This window comes from Manis javanica, chromosome 2 (genome assembly GCF_040802235.1).
Source record: "Manis javanica isolate MJ-LG chromosome 2, MJ_LKY, whole genome shotgun sequence".
In the NCBI taxonomy this organism is placed as follows: Eukaryota; Metazoa; Chordata; class Mammalia; order Pholidota; family Manidae; genus Manis; species Manis javanica.
Window position 1 is genome coordinate 80,025,441 of NC_133157.1, and position 25,565 is coordinate 80,051,005.

General features: G+C 38.6%; 1 protein-coding gene across 2 annotated transcripts; it reads right to left on the reverse strand.

Moving 5' to 3' along the window:
- Nucleotides 1-896: 896 nt before the first annotated feature.
- Nucleotides 897-21,352, reverse strand: QNG1 (Q-nucleotide N-glycosylase 1). 2 transcript variants are annotated; one of them, XM_073228722.1, is made up of 4 exons: nucleotides 20,621-21,352; nucleotides 19,841-20,064; nucleotides 10,531-10,726; nucleotides 897-5,214 (listed from the first exon to the last, which is right to left on the reverse strand). In XM_073228722.1, exons 1-4 carry the CDS (start codon nucleotides 20,955-20,957, stop codon nucleotides 4,982-4,984), a joined length of 990 nt encoding a protein of 329 aa, XP_073084823.1. In that variant the 5' UTR covers nucleotides 20,958-21,352; the 3' UTR covers nucleotides 897-4,981. The 2 variants fall into 2 exon arrangements, with proteins under 2 accessions (XP_073084823.1, XP_017535256.1); XM_017679767.3 differs by having other exon boundaries at nucleotides 19,841-20,100; nucleotides 20,621-21,334.
- Between the last annotated feature and the right edge of the window lie 4,213 nt (nucleotides 21,353-25,565).

The window sequence follows — 25,565 nt, forward strand, 5'->3', positions numbered from 1 at the left end:
TCAAGAAAGAATGCACTAGCAGGGGGAGCAGGTGCAAGCAGAGTAGCTTATTAAAGCAAAAGTACGCACTCAAGGAAAGAGTGCAAGTATGATCCAGAGGTGAGCAGCATGGTAAGATTCCGGTTGGGTGGTCTTATGGCTGGAGTTTAAGCAGGGGGTGGAATAGTCATCAGAATATATGGAGTTTTCTCAGAATAGGGAAGGGATTTCTAAGAAGTAGGGTGATGTCCTCTTTTTGTCCTTAGATGGGCTGCTGTTTGGGGTTGAATTTGTTCTCCTTGGTTCTTGTCCCCGCCATGACAAATTGAAGGACAGAGACACAGTAGTGAAGCAGAATGAAAGTTTTATTTGAATACACTCCAAGAGAGGAGCAGGCCAGAGTAAAGGTAGACAAAGGCAGGTTTACTTGAATAAAGCAGAGGAAGGAAAAACAGAGGGAGGAAGGGGAAATTCAGTGAACTCCTGCTAAGCATTGGGCATATCCCTTGACAACTCCTAAAACCAGGGGCACCTGGAGTCCAGTGTCTGCTTGGATCTGCACTACAAGGGAACTAAGTCCCTACCACCCCAGGATTTGGGGGAGCTGCAGAGCACTGGATGGCATGAGATTATGTTCTGAGAACTTCCCAAAGGCAAAGAAAGGAGATTTTTAGGCAGCCTTCTATGGGGCACGTTCATATAGCTGAAATTCTGTCCACATCACCCAGGCGACAGGAACTTGCAAGCCCAAATCAGAGATCTCAGCAACCCCTCCCTACTTATCTGGAGTAGAACAGAGAGTGATACACTAAGAAAGGGGAGTGCAGGAAACCTCAGAGGAGTGCTTAAAGGTGTAGGGTCTGGGGTTTTATAGGACTTGCTGGGTAAGGGTCAGCAAAGGGCATAATGTAGACAGGTGATTTATAATTCCTTTTAATTTTTGTCTTAAGAATAGGGGTATTTAGAAAGAAACAAGTCTTACCATTTGCAACATGAATGGAGCTAGAGGGTATTATGTTCAGTGAAACAAGTCAGGCAGAGAAAGACAAATACCAAATGATTTCCCTCATTTGTGGAGTATAACAATGATGCAAAACTGAAGGAACAAAATAGCAGCAGACTTACAGACTCCAAGAAGGGACTAGCAGTTACCAAAGGGGAGGGGTGGGGCAGGGAAGGAGAAGGGGATTGAGGGGTATTATGATTAGTGCACACAGTGTGTGTGGGGTCAGAGTTTAGCACAGAGAAGATAAGTAGGGACTCTGTGGCATCTTACTACACTGATGGACAGTGACTGCAATGGGGTATGGGGCGGGGACTTGATAATAAGGGTGAATGTAGTAACCACATTGCTTTTCTTGTGAAACCTTCATATGAGTGTATATAAATGATACCTTAATTAAAAAAAAAAAAGAATAGGGTTATTTAGGTGACTCGTTGACCTGGATTTCAGCATTCTTTGTCCACAAAGGTTTATTTATACTTCTGAGGTCTGTGTCCTGCTCTGGTTACAAAGTTACTCGATTAAGGGGCTGGAAGAAGAGTTAAAAACAGCATATAGGTTAAGTTAAAGAATAAGCTGGATCTTTTTGCAGGCTAAACAGATTTTACATCTGCATGATCTGATTGGTATAATTCATTGTTGTATGGTTGAGCTTGGATACTTTTCTTTATCTGGGGAATACCCGGACATTTCAAGTTGCTCTTGGTCTTTGAAACTTCAACTAATTAACTCATTAACTCTGTGAGTCCCTTTTGGCTTTATAGTTTTATCTGGTTAACTCTTTGAGTCCCTTTATTCTCTCTCCACCCGGTTCATGTCTCTTTTTCTGCTTTTCATTACCTCTGAACTGTCATGGTGCAGGGAGGCGTGATTTTTACTGTTAATGAGTGTATTAAGTATTTTGAGGGGAAATCAGGGTCTGCTTCTCCATGTTGGAACCAGTTAGTTTTGGCATGTCTGTCATGTAAACCCTCACTCCCCACATCCCATGAGAACAGTTTACACAGTGTTTAAAATATAAACAAGCATCTAACTGAATGTAAACACTAGCTGAAGTCCCCAACCCGCTCCTTGTTCGTGTCTGGCTATCTACTATGGCATAAGCAGACAAAAATAAGGCTACCATGCTACACACACAGTGCCACATATTCTTCCACTTTGGCTACAATGGGTGACTGTTGCTTCTTTACCAGTTCCAGCTTTTTTCCTTGCACAAGGCTACTCTCCTTATGGGTAAGATTTATTGAGCTAGCCAGTAGTAGATTTGCGCCTGGTTTCTGATAGCAGCCACTCTAGAGAGAACCCTACTTCATCAGACCATCTCCCAAATTCCCACGCTAAACAAGTAATCCAAACTATTTACTTTGGGTGGAGGGCACTGACATGGTATCCAGACTCAATTGAATTTGTAGAGGGAGACAAATCATAAGATGGCTGTCAAAGAAGTAATGAAATATGGGTAAAAAAAAAGCCAGGATATTTTTGAACTTGTTACAAAGCAAAAGCTATGAAAAGAAACTGAGTCAACCAAGAAATTGGAACTAATATTTAGTCTCTGCTAGAAAACTGGCTTAGCAACAGCAAACAGAGAACTTCTCTGAATGGAGGGCTGTGAGCTGGTGGCTCCAGGAGTGCACATATTTTCATTGATTGTCTTTAAGAGGGTGTGCGGAAGGAATCAAAACAATCAAGAAAACTTTCCAGATCCTATTTCTACATTCTCATCTTCTGGAACTTCAGGAGCTCACTCCACGCACATTATGTTCCCCATACTACCTTAATCCATAAAGAGAGATGTTATCCTTGCACAAGACCCACAAAAACAAGAACATTACCATTTGGTAAACCCTAATGATATAGATCTGGAAAATGGTTGTCATTGGCTTTAAAACCACTAGGTGAAATGTAATTTAAATTCTTAGTGTCCATCACATATGAAAATTATAAAATCCAGACATGGTGGCAGAAACCTGCTCTTTCCCAATACTCATCCACACTACTTACATAGGTTAGCTGGTACCCAATGCCCAGAATATGGACTTCTTTCTTGGGCTCCTGGCAGTTAGTTGTGGTCATATGATTTAAGTTGTAGTCAGTGAAATGGAAGCAAAAATGTATGTGGTCGCTGCTAGTCTTCCAGTCAACCCTTGCTCTCAACTTCATTGCTTCTTCAGTCCTGCTGCCTTGATGAGATGGCAGACATCTTGCAGCATGAGTCCAGGCTATGCTCGGTAGCACAAGAGAAAAGACAGCTGGGCACCAAAGAGCACCATGTAGCCCCGGGTAGCTTCCATTTTTACACAGTGGAAAAATGAACTGTGGGAAAGCATGAGGCCTAGAGTGGGCTGAGCCTGGAGGAGGAAGGAAAGGGGAGGGGAGAGCAAAGGGAGCAGAGAGAGGAGGGGAAAGAGAAGCAGTGGGAGAAGAGGCACAGGTGGAGACTGGAGGAGAGGAGCCAGAAGGGCGGCAGGAGGTGGGGTGTGGCAAGGCCCTAAGTCCAGGAGACAGTTTCACTTCCACTTTCTGGAGCCTGCAGCCTCCTGAGAACCAGTTAAATTAAAAATTACTGGTTTTGATACTTTCTACTACAATTACAGAGAACTAATTCAAAATGATGGCAATAAGATAATGTGTTTTTTCAAGAATGAAGTCCAAAGCTGGGATGGGCCGAGGCAGGGCAGGTGTGGGGTGCTCCGGCTGCCCTGAAGGCTATATTGCAGCCTCAGACAACGACAGAACATCACCAGAGGAAGAAGAGGGACCTTTCCTACGTCTTTCTTAAAAGTGAAGAAACCTCTTCCCAGAAGCCTCCCTGCAGACTTCTCCAATGTCACAGGCCAGAACTAGACATATACCCATTACTAAGGCAGTCACAGGCAGAGCACAGGATTAGTATGAATAAACCATTCACGTGAACTTAGGCTTACCTCTGGAATTGGGGATGGCATCACCTTCCCGAGTGGCGTGGGGAGGGACAGATATAGGACCACTGCTTATGGTGGTGAAAGCTGGGCACTGCCCCAATTGCACTCAATCAATCATTTGGCAGTTGCAGCAGATGGCAGTAAAGTGCTTGGGAAAAGGATCCCTTTTCGGGATTCAGGGAGCTCAAGGTAGACAGCTAACAAAAAGTCAAGATGATGATAGAAGGATGGTAGGGGTGAAGGTGGGAAATGAGTGCATGGTAGGTAAAGAGAATTCTTCAATGTAAAGTAATTAATCAAATTATTGTAAACCTTTTAAAATTATATGTGGAAAATTCTATTTTAATGAAAAAATCCATTCCAGGTTGACACGTTTTAAGAACCTTTTTAAAAATTAAAGTATCATTGATATACAATCTTACGAAATTTTACATGAGTAACATTGTGGTTACTACATTCCCCCCTATGATCAAGTCCCCACCACTAAAAATCTTTATCCAATTTCAATGTAGTTGCTCTGGAAAAAGAAATCAAGACAGAGAGATAACCTAAACTGAAAATCATTATGTACAAAACCCACTATCATTACCAATAAAAAGTTTAAAATAAGCTGTCAAGATAGATTTTTACAAGAGCAGCAGCATTCACACAGCAAAGACCCTACCCTTTCTTTCTCTCATATCACATGACTAAGGTATATAGAAAATCACTACCCCTTGAGAAAAAACAGCCAACTGAATGGATGATACATTATCATTGAAGATTAATCATATTATAATGCATGATTAATTTTAAGAAATTTGAAATTGAAATAAAGCATTAAAGTCCCTTCACTGATTTTTGTCATGTGTCCACAGGAAGGGAAAATTGAGTCAAAACTAAACAAGCAAACAAAGGGTAAAGTTGGGGATACAGAGTGATATGTCAGTAAAAAACTTTTAAGTGAGACAATGTAATCAATTTTCTTGCTGCTATAACGTCTATCACCTTCTCTTAATAACAACGCAAAATTGTACAAATGATTATGTGATATAAAAATGCAAGGAGTTTTCTCTGAGTCAGGTTACACTTTGGGTCAGTAATATATGCAACGTGTACGATGAAATGGAATTCCTTTCATGTCTTCCCTGTGATCACGGGCATAGTCCCATAAGTAAAAGTCCAGAAGAATGGAATTGATTTCTCCACTAGTTTTTTCACCCTTTTTATCAATAAGCCCCAGAAGACAATCCCGGATCAGCTCAACACACCAAAGTGAACACCCTCTGATTTCCACCTCTTGCCTATTCCCATATGAGAGCATTTCTCCTGCAAGGGATAAAAAACAGAGTGATAAGTCAATGATATAAAGTCAACTCAGAACTTTACTGTAGGACAAAACACAGTATTTAAATAGTATTCATTTTAAAACTGTAAACTTCAGACTAATTATTTCTGGCAATTCAAACCATTTCTAAACTCAGGCATTAATTCAAAATTGCAAGTTCTGCAAGGACAAGGATCATGGCTGCCATGTTTGTCTAGCACCTTGTCATACCACCTTTCCAATAAATATTTGCCAAATGAATACTGGGTAACCATAAATTTTAAAATATGACAGCAAGATTATTAAATTATTGAAAATAAAAGTTATAAAAATTGGACTTGATGTCAGGAAAAACTGTATTACTGCAAAATTTTAAAGACTCCCAGGCCAAATAAACAGCACCTCCCTTTCCCACTTGAGAACAGAACAGTCTTGGCAATACCCTATGGGCATCAAGGAGAATGAGAACCTAGGAAATCAAAGTTGTTAACTTGAGTAAAGGAGAGCATGACTTTTTCATGGGGATGGTAGTACAGCATGGAGAATATGGCCAGTGATTTTGTAACACCTTCCTTTGTTGGCAGATAGCAACCACACTAGTGGGGGTGAGGATTTAATAATACCGGGTAACTGTTGAAGCACTGTGCTGTATACTTGAAACCAATATAATATCGATGATACTTCAATAAAAAAATAATAAAAAGACCATAACTTTTGGATCCAGGATCCTTCATTTAGCTCTGCCTGAATATGGAGCTGCACTCCCGTAGGACCCACAGCCTACTCAGTGCCCCTTTCCAGCGTGTATCATCAACTCAACTGCCTATGAGAATCAGGCAGAGTAAGTGAATGCAGCAGCCAGATGCAAACTGTGGTGAGCTAGTGTGCTGGCTGGTCCAAAGGCAGACCAATTTTTAGGCAGTTCCTGTATTTCTCTATTTTTACAAGTCAGAAAGTTTGATTTTCATGGGATATCTCCTCAAAGACTAGGGCCGATAGCTTAAAGCACCATGGAGGCTGAACAAATCACATCTGCAGGCTGTATTTGGTCCCTGGCCTATCTACACCCTTGCAGAGTCACAGTACCTTGTGAACCACTGAGACGCAGGGAAAATGCCCCAGCCCCACTGGGTTCCACTCTGTCACCTGGGATCTTCAGTAGTTATGTGCCCTCCATCCATCTCTCCCCAGGGCCAAGGCACTGGTCACCGGCAGGTGGGAGAACAGACACTTGCCTGCCCCTCCACTTCCTTACTTTGCCCTAGGTGTTAGAATACAAATCCACCCCTTCCTCTTCAGTTCTCCTTATCAATTCCTCCAAACTTGAATGCCAACTTGCCAGAATTGCCACATCAAGATCACAATAGTGACCTTGGAGGCAGATACCACACCCACCCAAGTAGAACTATTAGAGAAGACCACTACCCTAGCTGACAACTGGACTGCAACCTTGAGCCAGAGGCACCCAGTTAAGATAATAAATGTTTGCTATTTTAAGCCTTTTTAAGTTGTTTTAAGTCAGATGTTAGTATAACTGTTACACACAGTAATAAATAACTACAGTGTTGAATTGTTTCCCCCCAGAAGATATATTCAATTCCTTACTTCTATTACCTGGGAATATGGCTTTATTTGTAAATACTGTCCCTGCAGATCTAATTAACATAAGCTCATACTGGATTGGGATGGCCCTTAATTAGATGACTGGTATCCTCCGAAGGAAAGGAAAGGATACAAGGAGACAGAAGACACACAGGGAAGAAGGCCAAATGGAGTGATGTAGCTATAAGCCAATGAATGCCAAGGATTCTGGGGAGCCTTCATAAGCTGGGAAGAGGCAAGAGGATTCCTCCCATGAGCCTTCAGTAAGAGCATGGCCCTGCCAACACCTTGATTTCAGACATCCAGCTCTAGAGCTGAGAGAGAATAAATTTTCTGTTGTTTTAAGCCATCCAGTTTGTGATAATCTATTATGTTGGCCATAGGGAACTAATAAAGTAACTAATACAGCAACTTGCAGTATGGAAATGGGACATGGACCTTAACACAGAAAAAGAATGACATCATTTGAGAGGACTGACAAACAGAGAGAGTCAGGGAAGGCAACACAACAAATGTATTAGGCCTAAAAGTCAGTCCTAAAACCACAGTGAAGAATCTGAATTTAGTCATATTGCATTGTCAGTCTTTATAATTAGCTAAAAAACATGCCTTTGGTAAAGAAATGGGTTAAAGAAGTGCCTTTGGTAAAAAGAGGGGTTTTCTTACAGTAGCAGAGACAGTGGGTGCCACAAAAATTCAGGAGATGGACAAATCATCAGGTCAGAAGAGCTATGTGAAAGGGGTAGCATTTGAACTAAGCCCTGTGTATGTGTAGGATTTGAACTGGAAAAGAATTGGGGGTGAGGGAAACCAGACAAGACTCTTTAGAGAGAGGAAACAGTACTGTATACACAGACCCAAAAAAAAAAGGAAGCGGAATATGACTGTATGTAAAATAAGCCTTGACTGCTAAATATTATCCCTTTTAAAAGTATCCAACAACTAATAACCCAGGGCATGAGAATAAATTAGCTTGTTATTTTTCAAATGAGGAAGCAGAAGGACAAAACAGATTGCCCAAGGCAGCATAAAAACCTGGTAGAAGCAATCTCAAGAACAATGGTACCTTTGTATTCTGTGTTATTCTTATTTTGAGTGATTGAAATCTACTTCACAAGAGGAAATTATTCAATCATTAAAAACTACTTTCTTTTAATCTGTGGCTTTCCTATACACTAACAATGAACTAATAGAAAAAGAAATCAGGAAAACAATTCCATTCACAATGGCATCAAAAAGAGTAAAATACCTAGGCATAAACCTAACCAAGGAAGTGAAAGACCTATACCCTGAAAATTACAGGACACTCTTAAGAGAAATTAAAGAAGACACTAACAAATAGAATCTCATCCCTTGCTCCTGGCTAGGAAGAATTAATATTGTCAAAATGGCCATCCTGCCCAAAGCAATATACAGATTCAATGCAATCCCTATCAAATTACCAACAGCATTCTTCAATGAACTGGAACAAATAGTTCTAAAATTCATATGGAACCATCAAAGACCCCGAATAGCCAAAGGAATCCTGAGAAGGAAGAATAAAGTCAGGGGGATCTCGCTCTCCAACTTCAAGCTTCAACAAAGCCACAGTAATCAAGACACTTTGGTACTGGCACAAGAACAGAGCCACAGACCAGTGGAACAGAATACAGACTCCAGACATTAACCCAAACATATTTACAATAAAGGAGCCATGGACATACAATGGGTTAATGACAGCCTCTTCAACAGTTGGTGCTGGCAAAACTGTACAAACTACATGTAAGAGAATGAAACTGGACCATTGTCTAACCCCATACACAAAAGTAAATTCGAAATGGATCAAAGACCTGAATATAAGTCATGAAACCATACAACTCTTAGAAAAAAACATAGGCAAAAATCTCTTGGACATAAACATGAGCGACTTCTTCATGAACATATCTCCCCGGGCAAGGGAAACAAAAGCAAAAATGAACAAGTGGGACTATATCAAGCTGAAAAGCTTCTGTACAGCAAAGGACACCATCAATAGAACAAAAAGGTATCCTACAGTATGGGAGAATATATTCATAAATGACAGATCCGATAAAGGGCTGACATCCAAAATACATAAAGAGCTCATGCACCTCAACAAACAAAAAGCAAATAATCCAATTAAAAAATGGGCAGAGGAGCTGAATAGACAGCTCTCCAAAGAAGAAATTCAGATGGCCAACAGACACATGAAAAGATGCTCCACATTGCTAGTCATCAGAGAAATGCAAATTAAAACCACAATGAGATATCACCTCACACCAGTAAGGATTGGCACCATCCAAAAGACAAACAACAGCAAATGTTGGCGAGGTTGTGGAGAAAGGGGAACCCTCCTACACTGCTGGTGGGAATGTAAATTAGTTCAACCATTGTGGAAAGCAGTATGGAGGTTCCTCAAAAAACTCAAAATAGAAATATCATTTAAGCCAGGAATTCCACTTCTAGGAATTTACCCTAAGAATGCAGGAGCCCAGTTTGAAAAAGACAGATGCACCTCTATGTTTATTGCAGCACTATTTACAATAGCCAAGAAATGGAAGCAACCTAAGTGTCCATCAGTAGATGAATGGATAAAAAGAAGATGTGGTACATATACACAATGGAATATTATTCAGCCATAAGAAGAAAACAAATCCTACCATTTACAACAACATGGATGGAACTAGAGGGTATTATAATCAGTGAAATAAGCCAGGCAGAGAGAGACAAGTACCAAATGATTTCACTCATATGTGGAGTATAAGAACAAAGAAAAACTGAAGGAGCAAAACAGCAGCAGACTCACAGAACCCAAGAATGGACTAACAGTTACCAAAGGGAAAGGGACTGGGAGGATGGGTGGGAAGGGAGGGATAAAGGCGGGGAAAAAGAAAGGGGGCATTACAATTATCATGTGCAATGTAGGGGGAGGCACAGGGAGGGCTGTGCAACACAGAGAAGACAAGTAGTGATTCTACAGCATCTTAGTAAAGCTGATAGACAGTGACTGTAATGGGGGTTGTGGGGGGAACTTGGTGAAGGGGGGAGCCTAGTAAACATATTGTTCTTCATGTAATTGTAGATTAATGATAACAAAAAAAAACTGCTTTCTTTTAAAAATAAATACAGAAATTATACACTTAGACAAAGAAATGTTTAAAAACAAAAGCTAGTTTTTACACTATTATCTACACTTATGTATTATAATAAGGCTCCCACTCCTAAGAATCAATGACCAAATCCTGTAACAGTAAATAAGTAAGCCTAGAAAAGTGAGTGACTCATGCAAGGTAACCCAGTGGCAAGCCTTGGAGCCTCCAGACTCAAAATCCAGCACCTAACTTCTCGGCCCACCTTTTATTTCACAGTGTAGTGTGCTCTTCAGCTTAATCAGCACTTTTCAAATACTATACCTGATGAGCTTAGTATTGCACACCTTCATGTAACATAAATTTAGGGTTCATTTTATTACGAGGCTCAGAAATTGTGACGTCCAAATAGTGCAATTCCCTATGATATCCATATTCCAGAGTGTAAGCAACAACACAAAGCAATTTTCTCTGTATTTTAGTTGCCTTTGCATTTCTATGAGTGCTTTTAACAATAGATAGTGCTTTATTTATCTAGGGAGAGGAAACCTTTTGTAAACGAAACTAGACAGCCACAATTTATAGTACAACAATTCATTGTCTAACAAAGAATGCATTAAGGTGGCAAACCTTTGAGAAGCTTCTTTAGTAGCTCCTCAGAGTATTTCAGGGCTCCCAGGTGAACAAGAACTTGAGGTAATCTATAGTCAGCAAACATGGTGATACTGGAGATGTCCCTAAAGCAGCCATCTCCTTTTCCCTCTAGCACACTCCACGTGTCTGCCACAAGGATTTGAGCCCGTTTATAAAAAGAAATTCTTTTCCCCTGATGAATGAAGAGAATATAAATGTTACCTAAGAATCTGAAAGCTTTATATAGGCTATAAAAAAGGGACACACTGAAAATATTTTTCAAGAGAAGGATATTCTTACTCTGTAAGAATTTATAGACGTTTTACAGAAAAAAAAAGATAAAATAAAAATTAAATTATCTCTAACACTCCAAATTTACTTCCTATATTTTTCAAGTCACATAAAATAGAATTTAATGTGATCATGGTAGTATTTAGTGTTCTTTTTTAATGCTATTACTTCATATACATATTTCTTTTTAAAAAAAATTCTCTGAAGTTTTAATATCTATTAAGAGGACAGAATAAATTCAATATTGAAAACCCAGTATCTAATTCACAATTACAGGTCATTTATCATAACCAACTGCATAAACAGCTTCTTACTGCAGAGAGCATGGTCTTTCATGAGCAGAGACCTGGAACAAGCTCATATGAAACAAGAAATAAATCTGCTTTACATATTGGAAACTTATTTGCACTTCCAATCTTTATTGCCAACAATATTCATGTACATATTTCTGTATCACCATAATCTACCTGCTTATTATTTTCAATAACTAGACAGTATTTTTTTATGAAATTTATTAAAAAAAGTATGTTTTCTGATTACAACAGAATTCATAATAATTGCATAAAATACAGAAGACTATAAAGAGGAAAATAATCATCCCTAAACTCACCTCTAAGGAGAATCAAAACATTTTTAAAATAATACCTTTGAAAAATATGATTAACTTATTTCAGAGATAAAGACATAACTGATCAACAGCCAGAATTACTCAAGTCTACCATTTTTGTAAGTGGTCAAAGTCAGTATGTTGGTCCATGTAACAAAATCAACTACCAATTATATTTACACATGGAAGAAATAAATTTAACCAAGCATTATAAGATAGTGGGCTATAATTTAACTCTAAAATTCTCTATAAAATTACTAATGCATATCAGTATAGACTATAGAAAAGCATAATTACAGTCTACTCCTAGTCCTACCACCAATGGTAATAACCTCAAATTGTCTTTGAGAATTGCTTGTCTAAAGGGGAATAATCAATACTATTGGCTCCCAAAATATATCCTGATCATCTTGGGGAATGTTTTAATTAGTAAATGATATAAATAAATTTAGAAATTAAGACATGAAACTAGTTCCATACAAAAATTCCTTAAGATGGTTCAATATAGATTCCTTTATTTACTAAAAAACCTGATGATACTCTGTCCAAATGAGAAATAACCTAATACTGCTTAACCTTAAAGTATACTTACTGCAATTATCCAGACCTACTTTTCCTAAGTAAATATAATTTTCCACAGCCACCACTAAGAAATTCACTATTTTGTTTTCTAGGACAAACACATACACACAATTTTTTTTACAATACATTGAGTGCTGGGGGAACTAATCACCATTAAAAAGTAACCCCACATCATTTGGGAATAAGGTATATTCCCAAACTTATCAAAAAATTACAAGGTGGCTATTGTTACTCCATATAAATTGGACTTATACATGGTAACTAGGTTTCTATTTTTAATGCAAGTCTAGTTTATTGAACAGCAAGACATACAACTTAATTTATAAAACAAAACTATTAAACACAATTATTACATCATGTTTACTATAATAGATAGAAGCAATTATCTCCTATTTTTAATAAGATACAGAGCAAACTGTAAAAATCTAAGAACCAAACCTTACATAACAAAAGCAGTGCTAGCATCTCACAAAACATAGTCACACCATGATCACTGTTTCCATAGTAGCCAACTAGTGTATCTATCATAAAGATTATAGTACCCTTAAAATGAAAAACAAAAACAAACAGAAAACAAAAATAAGATTCAAGTAAGGAATCTAAAAGTAAATTCAAATAATCTATTAAACAGTTTCTTAAGCTGGTAGGTTTCTAATAATCAAATGATTTTAAGTAATCAAATTCTACATCTCTAAAGTATTAACTGAAACCACTGAAAGTATCTGTAAATCAAAAAATAGCAATTCCCTGCATTTCATCACATTGCTTTGTGAATGTAGTATTTTCAAAATAATACCTTCATAAAATAACTTTCGATGAAAATCTCTATGACCATGAGTTGATTTTCTTCAACAAATGTATTAAGAACAAATTAGGAAGGTCAAGAATTACTAATGCTTAAGAGTAACATAAAATATTATTAATTAAAATATCAAAAAAGCTCATTTTCCATTAATATTTATCAGTCAGAGTACACAGCCTAAAGAAGCTGAGTTGTTAATTACGACTTTTACAGAGATACTGCATACACTAAGCCAGAGTCACTTGAAGAGCTTTAAAAATCAGGTTTTTCTCTTTTATCTATTGGTCAGAAATTTTGAGTGTGGAGTTTTGGAAATACATCTGAATTTTGAAGCTTCCTGACTCTGGGGCGCACCCAGTTTTGGGACATCACTGACCTCAATCGGTCTGAATTAAAATTTTCTAATTTCATTAATGTGCTTATGAGACAGGGACTGTGGGTTTAGATAAAGCAGAGTGAGGGTCTCCGGAAAAAGACCCCTACCAAAATTCCATGTTAAACAATTAAGCAAAGCCAGAGTCACATTAATTCTCTAAAGGGAAATATAAAACTAGGAATATAAGCATTCTTCAGTGATATTAGTTAAAACTAAAAAGCCAGGAGTAACTTGGCCTGGAATGTTTGACTATCTCCAGACAAGAAAATGAGGTCAGCATAGCCCATGTCTTCATTGTGTCAATTAAATCATGCTACTGTGAAATTTACTTCAGCATGCTAAAAGGCCCATATTATTTTCTTTGACTTTACCCGAATGCTGGTTTTTCCTCCTCCAGCCCCCAATCAAGTAATTTACAATCTGGACAATATGGCAAGCAAGCCCAGTCACAAACGACATTGTAAAAACAGGGATATCTCCATCTTAAAGATGAGATTGTATTTTAAAACCAAAGAAGTCAAAAAATAGGTTTCTTAACATAACAGACAATAACTCAGCCCACCTTGGGAGCAGGACAGGTAGTCTTGATTGATAGGCTCCCAGACAAAGAAGCTGCTATTCTGGGAAAGAATCAAAGCAGTAAATTTCTTGTGCTAACTCTACAAAATAATCTGGAAAACTGATAAGAAACTTAGTGTCTCTTCAAAGATAAGCATTTGAGGACCGTTTAGCAGGTCTGCATCCCAAGCTCTTTGTCTCTCAACCACCAATAAATCCCCTAGACACTGAACCACCATGGACTCTCTTGTTCCCTTCTGGCGCAAGCCAGGAGCTCTGTCCTCTCACTTTATCTCTAAATAAAAGCTCTCCTGGAATCCAGATTGGTAAAGAAGAAGTTAAACTATCACTATTTGCAGATGACATGATATTGTACGTAAAAAACCCTAAAGATTCCACTCCAAAACTACTAGAACTAATATTGGAATTCAGCAAAGTTGGAGGATACAAAATTAATAAACAGAAATCTGTGGCTTTCCTATACACTAACTATGAACTAATAGAAAAAGAAATCAGGAAAACAATTCCATTCACAATGGCATCAAAAAGAGTAAAATACCTAGGCATAAACCTAACCAAGGAAGTGAAAGACCTATACCCTGAAAATTACAGGACACTCTTAAGAGAAATTAAAGAAGACACTAACAAATAGAATCTCATCCCTTGCTCCTGGCTAGGAAGAATTAATATTGTCAAAATGGCCATCCTGCCCAAAGCAATATACAGATTCAATGCAATCCCTATCAAATTACCAACAGCATTCTTCAATGAACTGGAACAAATAGTTCTAAAATTCATATGGAACCATCAAAGACCCCGAATAGCCAAAGGAATCCTGAGAAGGAAGAATAAAGTCAGGGGGATCTCGCTCTCCAACTTCAAGCTTCAACAAAGCCACAGTAATCAAGACACTTTGGTACTGGCACAAGAACAGAGCCACAGACCAGTGGAACAGAATACAGACTCCAGACATTAACCCAAACATATTTACAATAAAGGAGCCATGGACATACAATGGGTTAATGACAGCCTCTTCAACAGTTGGTGCTGGCAAAACTGTACAAACTACATGTAAGAGAATGAAACTGGACCATTGTCTAACCCCATACACAAAAGTAAATTCGAAATGGATCAAAGACCTGAATATAAGTCATGAAACCATACAACTCTTAGAAAAAAACATAGGCAAAAATCTCTTGGACATAAACATGAGCGACTTCTTCATGAACATATCTCCCCGGGCAAGGGAAACAAAAGCAAAAATGAACAAGTGGGACTATATCAAGCTGAAAAGCTTCTGTACAGCAAAGGACACCATCAATAGAACAAAAAGGTATCCTACAGTATGGGAGAATATATTCATAAATGACAGATCCGATAAAGGGCTGACATCCAAAATACATAAAGAGCTCATGCACCTCAACAAACAAAAAGCAAATAATCCAATTAAAAAAATGGGCAGAGGAGCTGAATAGACAGTTCTCCAAAGAAAAAATTCAGATGGCCAACAGACACATGAAAAGATGCTTCACATCACTAATCATCAGAGAAATGCAAATTAAAACCACAATGAGATATCACCTCATACCAGTAAGGATTGGCACCATCCAAAAGACAAACAACAACAAATGTTGGCGAGGTTGTGGAGAAAGGGGAACCCTCCTACACTGCTGGTGGGAATGTAAATTAGTTCAACTATTGTGGAAAGCAGTATGGAGGTTCCTCAAAAAACTCAAAATAGAAATACCATTTGACCCAGGAATTCCACTTCTAGGAATTTACCCTAAGAACGCAGCAGCCCAGTTTGAAAAAGACAGATGCACCCCTATGTTTATCACAGGACTATTTATAATAGCCAAGAAATGGAAGCAACCTAAGTGTCCATCAGTAGAGGAATGGATAAAGAAGATTGGTACACATACACAATGGAATATTATTCAGCCATAAGAAGAAAACAAATCCTACCATTTGCAACAACATGGATGGAACTAGAGGGAATTATGCTCAGTGGAATAAGCCAGGCAGAGAAAGACAAATACCAAATGATTTCACTCATATGTGGAGTATAAGAACAAAGAAAAACTGAAGGAACAAAACAGCAGCACAATCACAGAACCCAAGAATGCACTAACAGTTACCAAAGGGAAAGGGACTGGGTAGGGTGGGTGAGAAGGGAGGGATAAGAGCGGTAAAAAGAAAGGGGGCATCCCGATTAGCATGTATAATGTGGGGGGGTGCACGGGGAGGGCTGTGCAACACAGAGAAGACAAGGAGTGATTCTACAGCATCTTACTATGCTAATGGACAGTGACTGTAATGGGGTTTGTGGGGGTTCTTGGTGAAGGGGAGAGCTTAGTAAACATAATGTTCTTCATGTAATTGTAGATTAATGATACCAAAAAGAAAGGCTCTCCTACTTTTGAGTGTTTGCAAAGTTCATTCTTCAACTCAACAAACCAGAACCCTGGTATAACTTATAATATCTAAAAATGAATTATCTTAGTAAATAAGTATACACAAAAAACAATTATGATTATGTTTATGCAACTTGTTAAATATTAGGAAATATAGCAACCAACACCATAGTGTTATTAAGGAGGGAGGAAGGAAAGAGGGGAATGGAAAGGGCTCTCACATGCTGCTGCTGATCACGTTTGTTATCATCAACCTGAAGAACCATTAGCATTTTTATGAAAATCCTGGCTTTGCTTTGATTCAGCAATTCTCCTACTCGGAATCCATTCTAAGAAAATAATTATGGGTTCTAAACTTGTGTAATAATGCTTATTATCACATAAAATTGGAAAAAAGAAAATACAATTTAAAAAATAAAACTATCGTTAAAAAAATAAAACCAACCAAACACAATAATTGCACTAAAATAGTCTGGGCAAAAATATGGGATTGTACATCCATATTGTAGAATACTGTGAAGCCATTAAAAATGGCACTATGAAAAAAAACTGGGCTGCGGAAGAATTTTTACTGACACAGGAAGATGTTCACAATGTTATATTTTAAAACATTAACTACAGCATGATCCTAATTCTCCCATGGCCATATGTATACACATTCATACAGACACAGAAAAAGACCAAATTGTGAACAGACTGTCCCCACACTTTCCAAATTCAGTAAGTAGTATGTTTTACTTTTGTAATTAGAAAAGTTTCAAATGGATAAAAAAAATATTTGACTTTAACACCTTCTGAATATAAAGTAGTAGCAATAATTCATTAGAATTCCTCCAGATTTGGAATTAACTGCACTAAGAGTTTCAATTATTTGTGTATCTTTTAAATGAATATGTGAAGATAACTATAAATTGACTAATCAAAGCATTAAGCGAGTAACCATTATGTGATCAGAGTTATGTTAGGAGTCATAGGGGTTACAGAAATACAGTACTTTTGGATAACACTACTGATAATCTTATGGAAATAATAAATGAAAAAAATATATTACTCCTTTAGAAAAATGTTAAAATTCCTGAGACTTTTGTTACATTTTAGGGATTTTCCTCTAAGAATTTTAGGTGTATTTTATAAATTAGTACTCATGGGAAATGGTTCAGATACTAATTTTCATTTAAAAATGTATCAGCCTGAAAAATTAATCTATATCCTGGTACAGTTAATAAAAACTGACTTTTCAGCCAAGCAAATCAAAAGCACTGTGTTATAAAAAGGAACAGAAACTTAGCAAATGCTTACTAAATCAATATTACAATCTACCAAAAAAATTCACTCCTTTATTCAGCAAAAACAAAAACTCACAACTTGAAAGTAAACAAACTACATGGTATTCTGAATTCATTCCATCCTGAAATGTTATTAAATTTAATCTCAATCCTTCTACTACAACCATGTCAATTCTGGAATACATGAATTCTTCACCACATGAATGTAGTTTAATTTCTTTCATACAGTTTAATACAGTTAGATGGTCTGAATGATAGACCAAGGAACTTGGTCACAACTTCTTGAAAAACGACACTGAAATGACATACTTCGAAGACAGAGATAGATCTCAAAGTCTGCAATAGCAAAAGCATTAGAATGGAATAAGTTCAACAGTGGCATAGGGCCTCTTTTCCAGGAACTTCCTCTGCCCTATCCATGCCTCCAAAGCCACATAATTGGTCATAATCCAGTAAAGTTCAATTAGTTCTTGCCAGAAGTTTTAGAACTGGAACTGAGAGTGTCTCCTTGTCTCTCTCTCTCTGGTGACTGATGCAGTAAGATGCAAAATTCATGAACCTTTTCTAGAAAACTTCATGGAGAAAGCTGATTTTCAGTAAGAAAAATGGAGCCAACAGAAACAGAAACTGAATCCTGATGGCTTCAAGTCCCTGATCCTAGCTGTTTTTATCCCCAATACCCATCCAAAAATTCTTCTTTATGGTAATGTTTTCTAGTTTTGTGTCACTTGCAATTAAAAAAATTTTACATAATCAGACATCTCTCATTTTATAGCAGAATAGAAAAGCTAGCTATTTCCTAACCGAATGAGCTAAGATAAACTAGTTACACCCATCTTTTTAGAAAGAGTTTGGTTCCTGGTCTGCAAACAGGACAAGAACGTTCCTTGTCTTTAGGCCCCACAGAGCTGTTCTGTGAATCAAATAAGAGTGTATGTGCAAACACTGTGTAAATCATAAAGAGTGATTTAAATTTTTGGTAATTTTAGTTGTTGAACTCTGATTACAAAAGGGTAGTTTTAAAATTTGAATTTGACATTAGTATTCATTAACTTATTTAATAGATTTATATTGTGATTCCTCTGAAGTTGCTTTCAATTCTGTGTCAGAACTAAAATACACAGTGATAATGGATTCTAGAAGAATTTTATAAAACAAAATCCAGGTATACACCAGGAGGATATGCAAAATGTTCACTATTTCAAAAGAACATCTGTTTAAATTTTTTTGAACTATAAAGCAAATTATACTAATAAAGTATCCTGTGCAGGAAAAAAAGAGCATATAGTATATATACATTAAAACTCGGCAAAAAATACATTTTATTAGTGAGAATTCAGTATAAATTTGATTTTCATCCAATGAAGTAAATTTTTTGAAGCACTATAAGTACCCCATTATCCCAGGTGCAGGGTTTTTTCAGGTGTGAAATATTTTAAAAGAACAAAGAATGAAGGAAATAAAACGCACAATGAGATATCATCTCATACCAAACTGGCTAGTATTAACAAGAAGTAATATGTTGCAAGGATATGGAGAAAAGGGAACCCTTGTACATGATAAGGTTAGAATGTAAATTGGTACAGTCTCTGTAGGAAGCAGTATGGAGGTTTCTCAGAAAACAAAAAATAGAAATATCACACAACCCAGGAATTCCACTTCTGGGAATTTACCCAAAGAAAACAAAATCAATAATCCAAAAAGATATATTCACTCCTATGTTTATTACAGCACTGTTTACAATAGCCAAAATATAGAAGCAACCTAAGGGTCCATCATAAATTGATGGATTAAAAGGATATGGTGTGTACACACACATAGGAATATTACTCAGCCATTAAAAAAGAACCAAATCTTGCCATTTGGACCACTGATGGACCTAGAGGGTATTATGCTAAGTGAAATAAGGCAAATACCATATAATTTCACTTATATGTGAAATCTTAAAAATAAAACAAGCAAAACAGAAATAAACTCATCAACACAGAGAACAACTGGTGGTTGCCACATGGGAAAGGGTTGAGAGGTGGGAGAAATAAGGGGTAAAGAAATTAGTGAGAATGTTTGATTTCTTGATCTGACAGATGGTTACATAAGTGGATACACATGTCAAAATTTACCAAGTTGCACACTAAGATTTGTGCATTTTATTACATGTACCTCAATAAAAAAGAAAAGTAAGTGGGAAAAGAAACCAGAGGAAATACACTGATTAGAAAACACAAGAGAAGTAACGTCTTTGGAATACTACTTACCAATTTTGTTACTGTGCTTGTTCACAAGGAACACTTTAAACTTTGTTTTTATTCTCAAAAAAAGTTCTGGTAAGTAAAAGAGTTAACCACGGATGGTTAACTAAGAATTCTAAAGTCCTCAACAGAAACAACTCACCTCAAACTGAGTCACATCTCTGTAAGAAGGAAAGCTCTCGACTACCAGGTACATTAACTTCTGTGCACTTCTTTCACTTTTTCGAACACAATTAAGAAAAGAGCCTTCAAACTTGTCAAGCAGAATTTTCCCGGTTTCATTGAGAATCCGATACCTCTCTTCAATCAAAGGCATTGGAACATCTGTGTCAGAACGGAGTACATGCCGAACCTGATCCAGGGTTACTGTGGCATAGTATGAAGCACTAGTTATTGGTATTCCTTAGGGAGAAAAAAGTGCAGAGAAACAATCTCAAACTTTTATATACATTAGACGCTTGCTTTTACAAAAAGCAGTTAATATGAAACCGAATGAGTGTTACAGGAATGCACTAAAAGTGGACGAAAAATAAACAGTAGAGCCCTCATTTTTCATTTGCTTGCCTGTGCTTAAACACCCATTTCTATTACACATTATATAGTTTGACTGCATAGAATGTGTTATAATATCTATCCCTTTGTTCTTCGGATGTCATCATAGTGGTGTTCTTTAGAAAACTGACTTTTATACTTATCTGCCGTAAGGATAAATATTAGGATAATTTCCCATTACATACGGGGTATAAGGATTTAATACCACCTTCCCATACTTATACTCTAAGCAGAGGAACTGACAATGAAGAACTCCACGTTCGTCTGAACACATTATTCCATCTCCCAACGCGCTCCTTGGGACCCTCCGGGCAAATTGAAACCTCAAAGGCTTGCAGGGTCGGGTCGGACCGGGAGAAGAGGCACCAACCTTCGTCAAGGGCCCTGTTGACCGCGGCGCACAGGGACCAGTATCCACTGTAAGTCGTCCCCCTGTACCCCACTAGGCATTTATGCTCGTCACGCTCCGACCAGAAGGAGAAGTTGAGCGTGTCTACCAGGAACACCCAGTTGACCGCGGCCTCATCGGCCGCCCTGGGGTTCAGCTCGTGAAGGGCCTTCCAGCCCCCCAGGCGCAGCTCCGGCCCCGAGGCTCTGGCGAGCAGCAGGTCCGCCACCTTCCGAACGCCTTCGCCGTCAATGAACACATCCCGACTGTTTTCCGCGATGAATTGTGCGGACGCCCGCGGAGTGAGAGGCTCGTCCATCCCGCCCCTCCACTTTGGGGCTGGGGAACGACGCTTTTGCGGAAGGCTGCCCAAATTCTCTTCCCTCGTTAGGCGGAGCAAGGGCCCGCTGATACTCCCGCTCCCTATCCACAGGAGTCGCTGCCCAAACAGGGGCCCTCCTAGAGCGGCCCTGGGAACCGAGAGCGCGGCCAGGCTCCGGCCCTCTCCCTCCACGCCCTCCGGGATGCGGAACGGTGGAGACTGCGGCGCGGTGCGTCCGCCCAAGGCCGCAGGCACTTCCGGGAGTGTGGCCTCGCCCACTCTCTCCTGGGTGTGCTTTCTGGCCCAGTTTCCGGTTCCGAAGGTTCGGAAAGCGCGTGGAAGTGTCCGGCGCGCGGCGGGCGGAAGTTGTGTACTTCGCGACGTGCGCCATTTTGGCCGCGCTCCCACCCTGTGTTTGCGTAGGTGGGCCTGCGGCTCGCCTGGGTCACGGTGATGCCAATCCCTGGACAGTGTTCCCTCCTTTAACTCCCTCCCGCCCCTCCCCTCTCCTTGGAGGGCGAAGTCCAGGCACGACGCCCTCGACAACGCCTGGCAGCCTGGTCCCTGAGCCACGACGAGCTTTAGAGCAGGCAGTGTCAGTTCGGTACTGGGCGGGTCCGAGCTACGCCCAGACTGCTATCCCACCCCATCCCCCAGGAAGCCTCCTCTTTTGCTAAATTCCTGGCCCATTTGGAAGACGAATGAACGTTTGGGTTTGAAGAAATGGGTAAGAAAACAAGTGTACTAAATCGTTAAATTAACATTGTGTGCCTGGAACTGTGCTAAGTACTGAATCTCATTTAGTTTTGGCTGTGACAAAAGCAGTGATTGTAAACCTCGTTTGGTAAGAGAAGCTGAGTGGTTCAGTGGTTATCCGTGGGTCACAGAATTGTCTGCATGAGATTGAAATCCTTGTTTATCAATCCCCCAGTCAAGGGCAATTCCTACGATCCAACAATTTGGGTCAAGTGGTGACCATATCAATGGCCCTACTGTGGAGACACAATTAGAAGGAATAAGTATCACCTGGCAACCTCAAACTTTAAAAAAAAAATACTTTTTACTAGGATGAAGAGAGAAGCACAGGAGTCAATGTAGCAGTGATCCAGATTGGGCTAGTGATGAAATTTTAGTATAGAGACATTTTTTTTTCTCCTTCGGAGTCTTATATCTCCATGGATAATGTGAAATGTTCACAACTTTGACAATCAACTATTAAAAATAATCATCAGTAGTCATCTCTAGTTATTGACAGTAAAGAATCCTGGAATTTTGGGAGGATTTGGAACTTAAGCTTGACAACTGTGCCTTTAGAGAAGCAGAATATCTTCATCCCTCCAGTTTCTTCTTTTTGGTAAGAAAGGGTACTGTAAAGACTTTACTGTGATTTGCTTTTCCAGAAAAGGTCACCAGTGCATTAATAAGGTTGTTGAATAAATGTAAAATCTGTTGACTTAAGATTTTTCCTTTCTTTCCCAGCAGCTCTAAGTCTTGAGTCAAAGAAACTGATTAGCAAGAAAATCTAGCAATCTACAAAAGAATCCAGGCGGTTAAACAGTTGAGGTAATTTTCTCTCACCGAGGCTTATTAACAGAAAAAAAGTTGACAACGTTCCTACTGTGCTCAGGATATTGAGTTAGACACTAAGAGTAGTATAAACAAAAGTACAACATGCTTCCTTTTCCAGGAAATTATTGTTGAGATAAAGCATAAACTCTGCATGTGTTTTTTTTTTCTTTTTTAAGTATGTCTACAAGATTCTGGGAATACTGAAGATGAGTTTGTTACCTACTCAACATTCTTTTCTTCCTCCTCCCTTGCCAACAGAATCCTGATGTTCAGGAATCCCTCCCCCTTATGCACAGTTGGTGTAGCTCAGCATCCTCCGCTCCAGGGTGGTCTGCTGGTCTAAGGGTAATTATCACCCTCTTGCCAGGGACTGGATTAGGATTGTGCATGTTGCCCATTTCACCTCCATGAGTTGCAACAATAGGTTGGCAGGATGCTTCCAGGAAAGCTTTTCCAGGAGAACTTTCAGAAGTAATTCACACCTACTTTGGACATGTTTGAACTTGGATATGAGGCTGGAAATTGGTACAGTCCTTTTGACAGCAACCTGACTATGAAGGGAGGTAAAGTATGGAGCTGAAATAATGGGATTACATCAACTCAAATCCATCCTACTTATGGATCTCCAGTTGAGTTAATAAACTTCCTTACAGTTTAAAGCAGTTTTGAGTTGGATTTTCTATTACTTGCTGTGAAACTTCCTATCGTACATAATAGGAAATACAGACATGGTATCTGAAATCTTACGATCTAGTGGGGAATGCAGACACTCAAATGTCTGGGTAGGACTGTACTTCAAGCAACAGAAAACCAGACTAAAGTGATGAAATAAGCAGGGCACTGTTTTTCCCATGCAGTAAGTCCAGAGGTAGGCACTCCAGGGCTGGTGTGGCTATTTGAGAATGTCAGTGAGGAACTAGGCTCCTTGCTTTGGCTCACTATCCCTAGCATGTGGCTTTTGTCTATATGGTTGGTAGGTGGCTCTGCCCTTACAGACATGTGCCACAGAAAGAAAGATGAAAATAAAAGGGGCAAAGGAACATGCTAGGTGATATATTTCTTTTGAAAAACTGCCAGAAGTTCTACCCTGTAGGCACAGGCTTTTGAAGAGAATAATCTAGATGACCTTTAAATAGTCCTTAAACTTGCATTTTAAAAGTTAACAGAGGAGGGAGGCAGGAGCAATGATGTGTCCTCACCACTTTTTTTGTTTTTTGTTTTTAAGTGTATCTACAAGATTCTGGGAATACAGGAGATGAGTTCATTACGTACACAACATGCTTTTCCTTCTCCTCCCTTGCTAGATTAGATTATTCCAGTCATCAAAAGAGCCCTCATTCTGAAGGGCTAAATAAATGTCAAGCATTGGCAACAATAATTGCTACATCTACTATTTTCTATCCTTATAGGCTATAGCATATATTTAAACAGTCGGTTAAAAGGTATTCTTGAAGAAACATTGCAAAAGTTAGATGCATGGATGGACAGCAGACACTTAGAGAGGAGGCTGTAATTTCTCATATGCAGAAGGAGGAAAGCAGAGAAGTAAAATGGAATTTGTGAAGATAGAGCATCTCAATTATTTTTCATTTCCCCCAACTTTCCCACAGTGATCAATAGACTAAAGCCCCAAGAAGGCTTTGCAGAATATATAGTTTACTACTGTGTAATTTTTCTGTCCCTTTTCTTCTTTATCTGTCTACCTACCTACCTACCTATCTTACCTATCTACTGATCAATCACATTTAAAATTGACCACTTCCTTGAAATTCATTCTTGGTTTCTAGGGCATTATATTATCCTAGTTTTCTTAGGGTCATTGGAGGATTTTTCTCTTACTATTCTCTTCTTGCATATAGTGTCCCATCTTACAGGCTATGGCTTAGGGACAGAATGGACTCTTTCTAGTGAAAACTCTGACTCATATACTTCAGTTGGTTTTAAAATACTTAGTTATAATGCAATAAATGTACTTCCATTATACACATCATTATTACTATAGTTCAAAGCCAAGTAGAATTTTTTGAACCATTCTTTGCTTTTAACTAGTGAAATTAATGTTTCCTACTTAGGAGGAAGAACTAAGTATTTTTAAAACAGTACAGAGCTTCCAAGTTAGTGAACATGTAGAGATTCAGGGAGAGTGACATGCTTAAAGCTGGAAGCTCTGTGCCCTTTCTACAAGACCTTGTCCTACATGTCTCTTCCATCTGGATGTTCCTGAGTTATATCCTTTTATAATAAGCTGGAAATTCGTTTTCTTTGCTGTCTAAAAAAACATAACAAAGTTCTGCAGTAAGTCGCAGTCGTTGAGAAGTTTGCTGAATTCCAGTGATGTTCCCTTACTAGATTATACACAAGACTTAAATGTCATCAAAGGAGTGGCTTGAATGATACTAGTAATTATGAGTTCCTTCCTGACAAATTCTCTTCACTACAATCCAAACTTGTTGTGTGCACTGCTTTACAAATGAGATCTCTGAACAAGTTTGAACTCACCCTTCATTTCAGGATAAAATGCAAAATACTGATCTGGTAATCACCTTCTTTAACTCAAGGTTACCATCAAAGGGTTGTTACACTGACGAAAGACAGATTGAAGAAATTTCCAGAACTGAAATCCAAATATGTGGAAGAGCAGCAGCAGACCTTCAAGTTATTTTATTTTGGGGAACAGAAGTAGACAGTTTGCCTGGTGTATCTTCTATTGAAGAGGATCACCCAAGGTGTTTCCCTTGCACACTCTGATTTGGAGAATTGGTGCCAGTTGGCAATACAGCACTCTGCTTAGATTGTAATGCAGAAAGAAGTGGGGATACAGATTATACAATTATAAATATATAAGCCTGCTTTTTAAAAAAGTACAAAAATAAACATACAAAGAAATATTTACCTTGAACAGAACCTGAGGCAGGGGTTCAGCATCCAAAGAATTTTCTTCCCATATACATACTTTCAGAAATACTCCTAACAGTGCAGTTATTCCTCATAAAACACAAAATTCTCACAGCTTTTTCAGGAGATAAGGCAATGTCT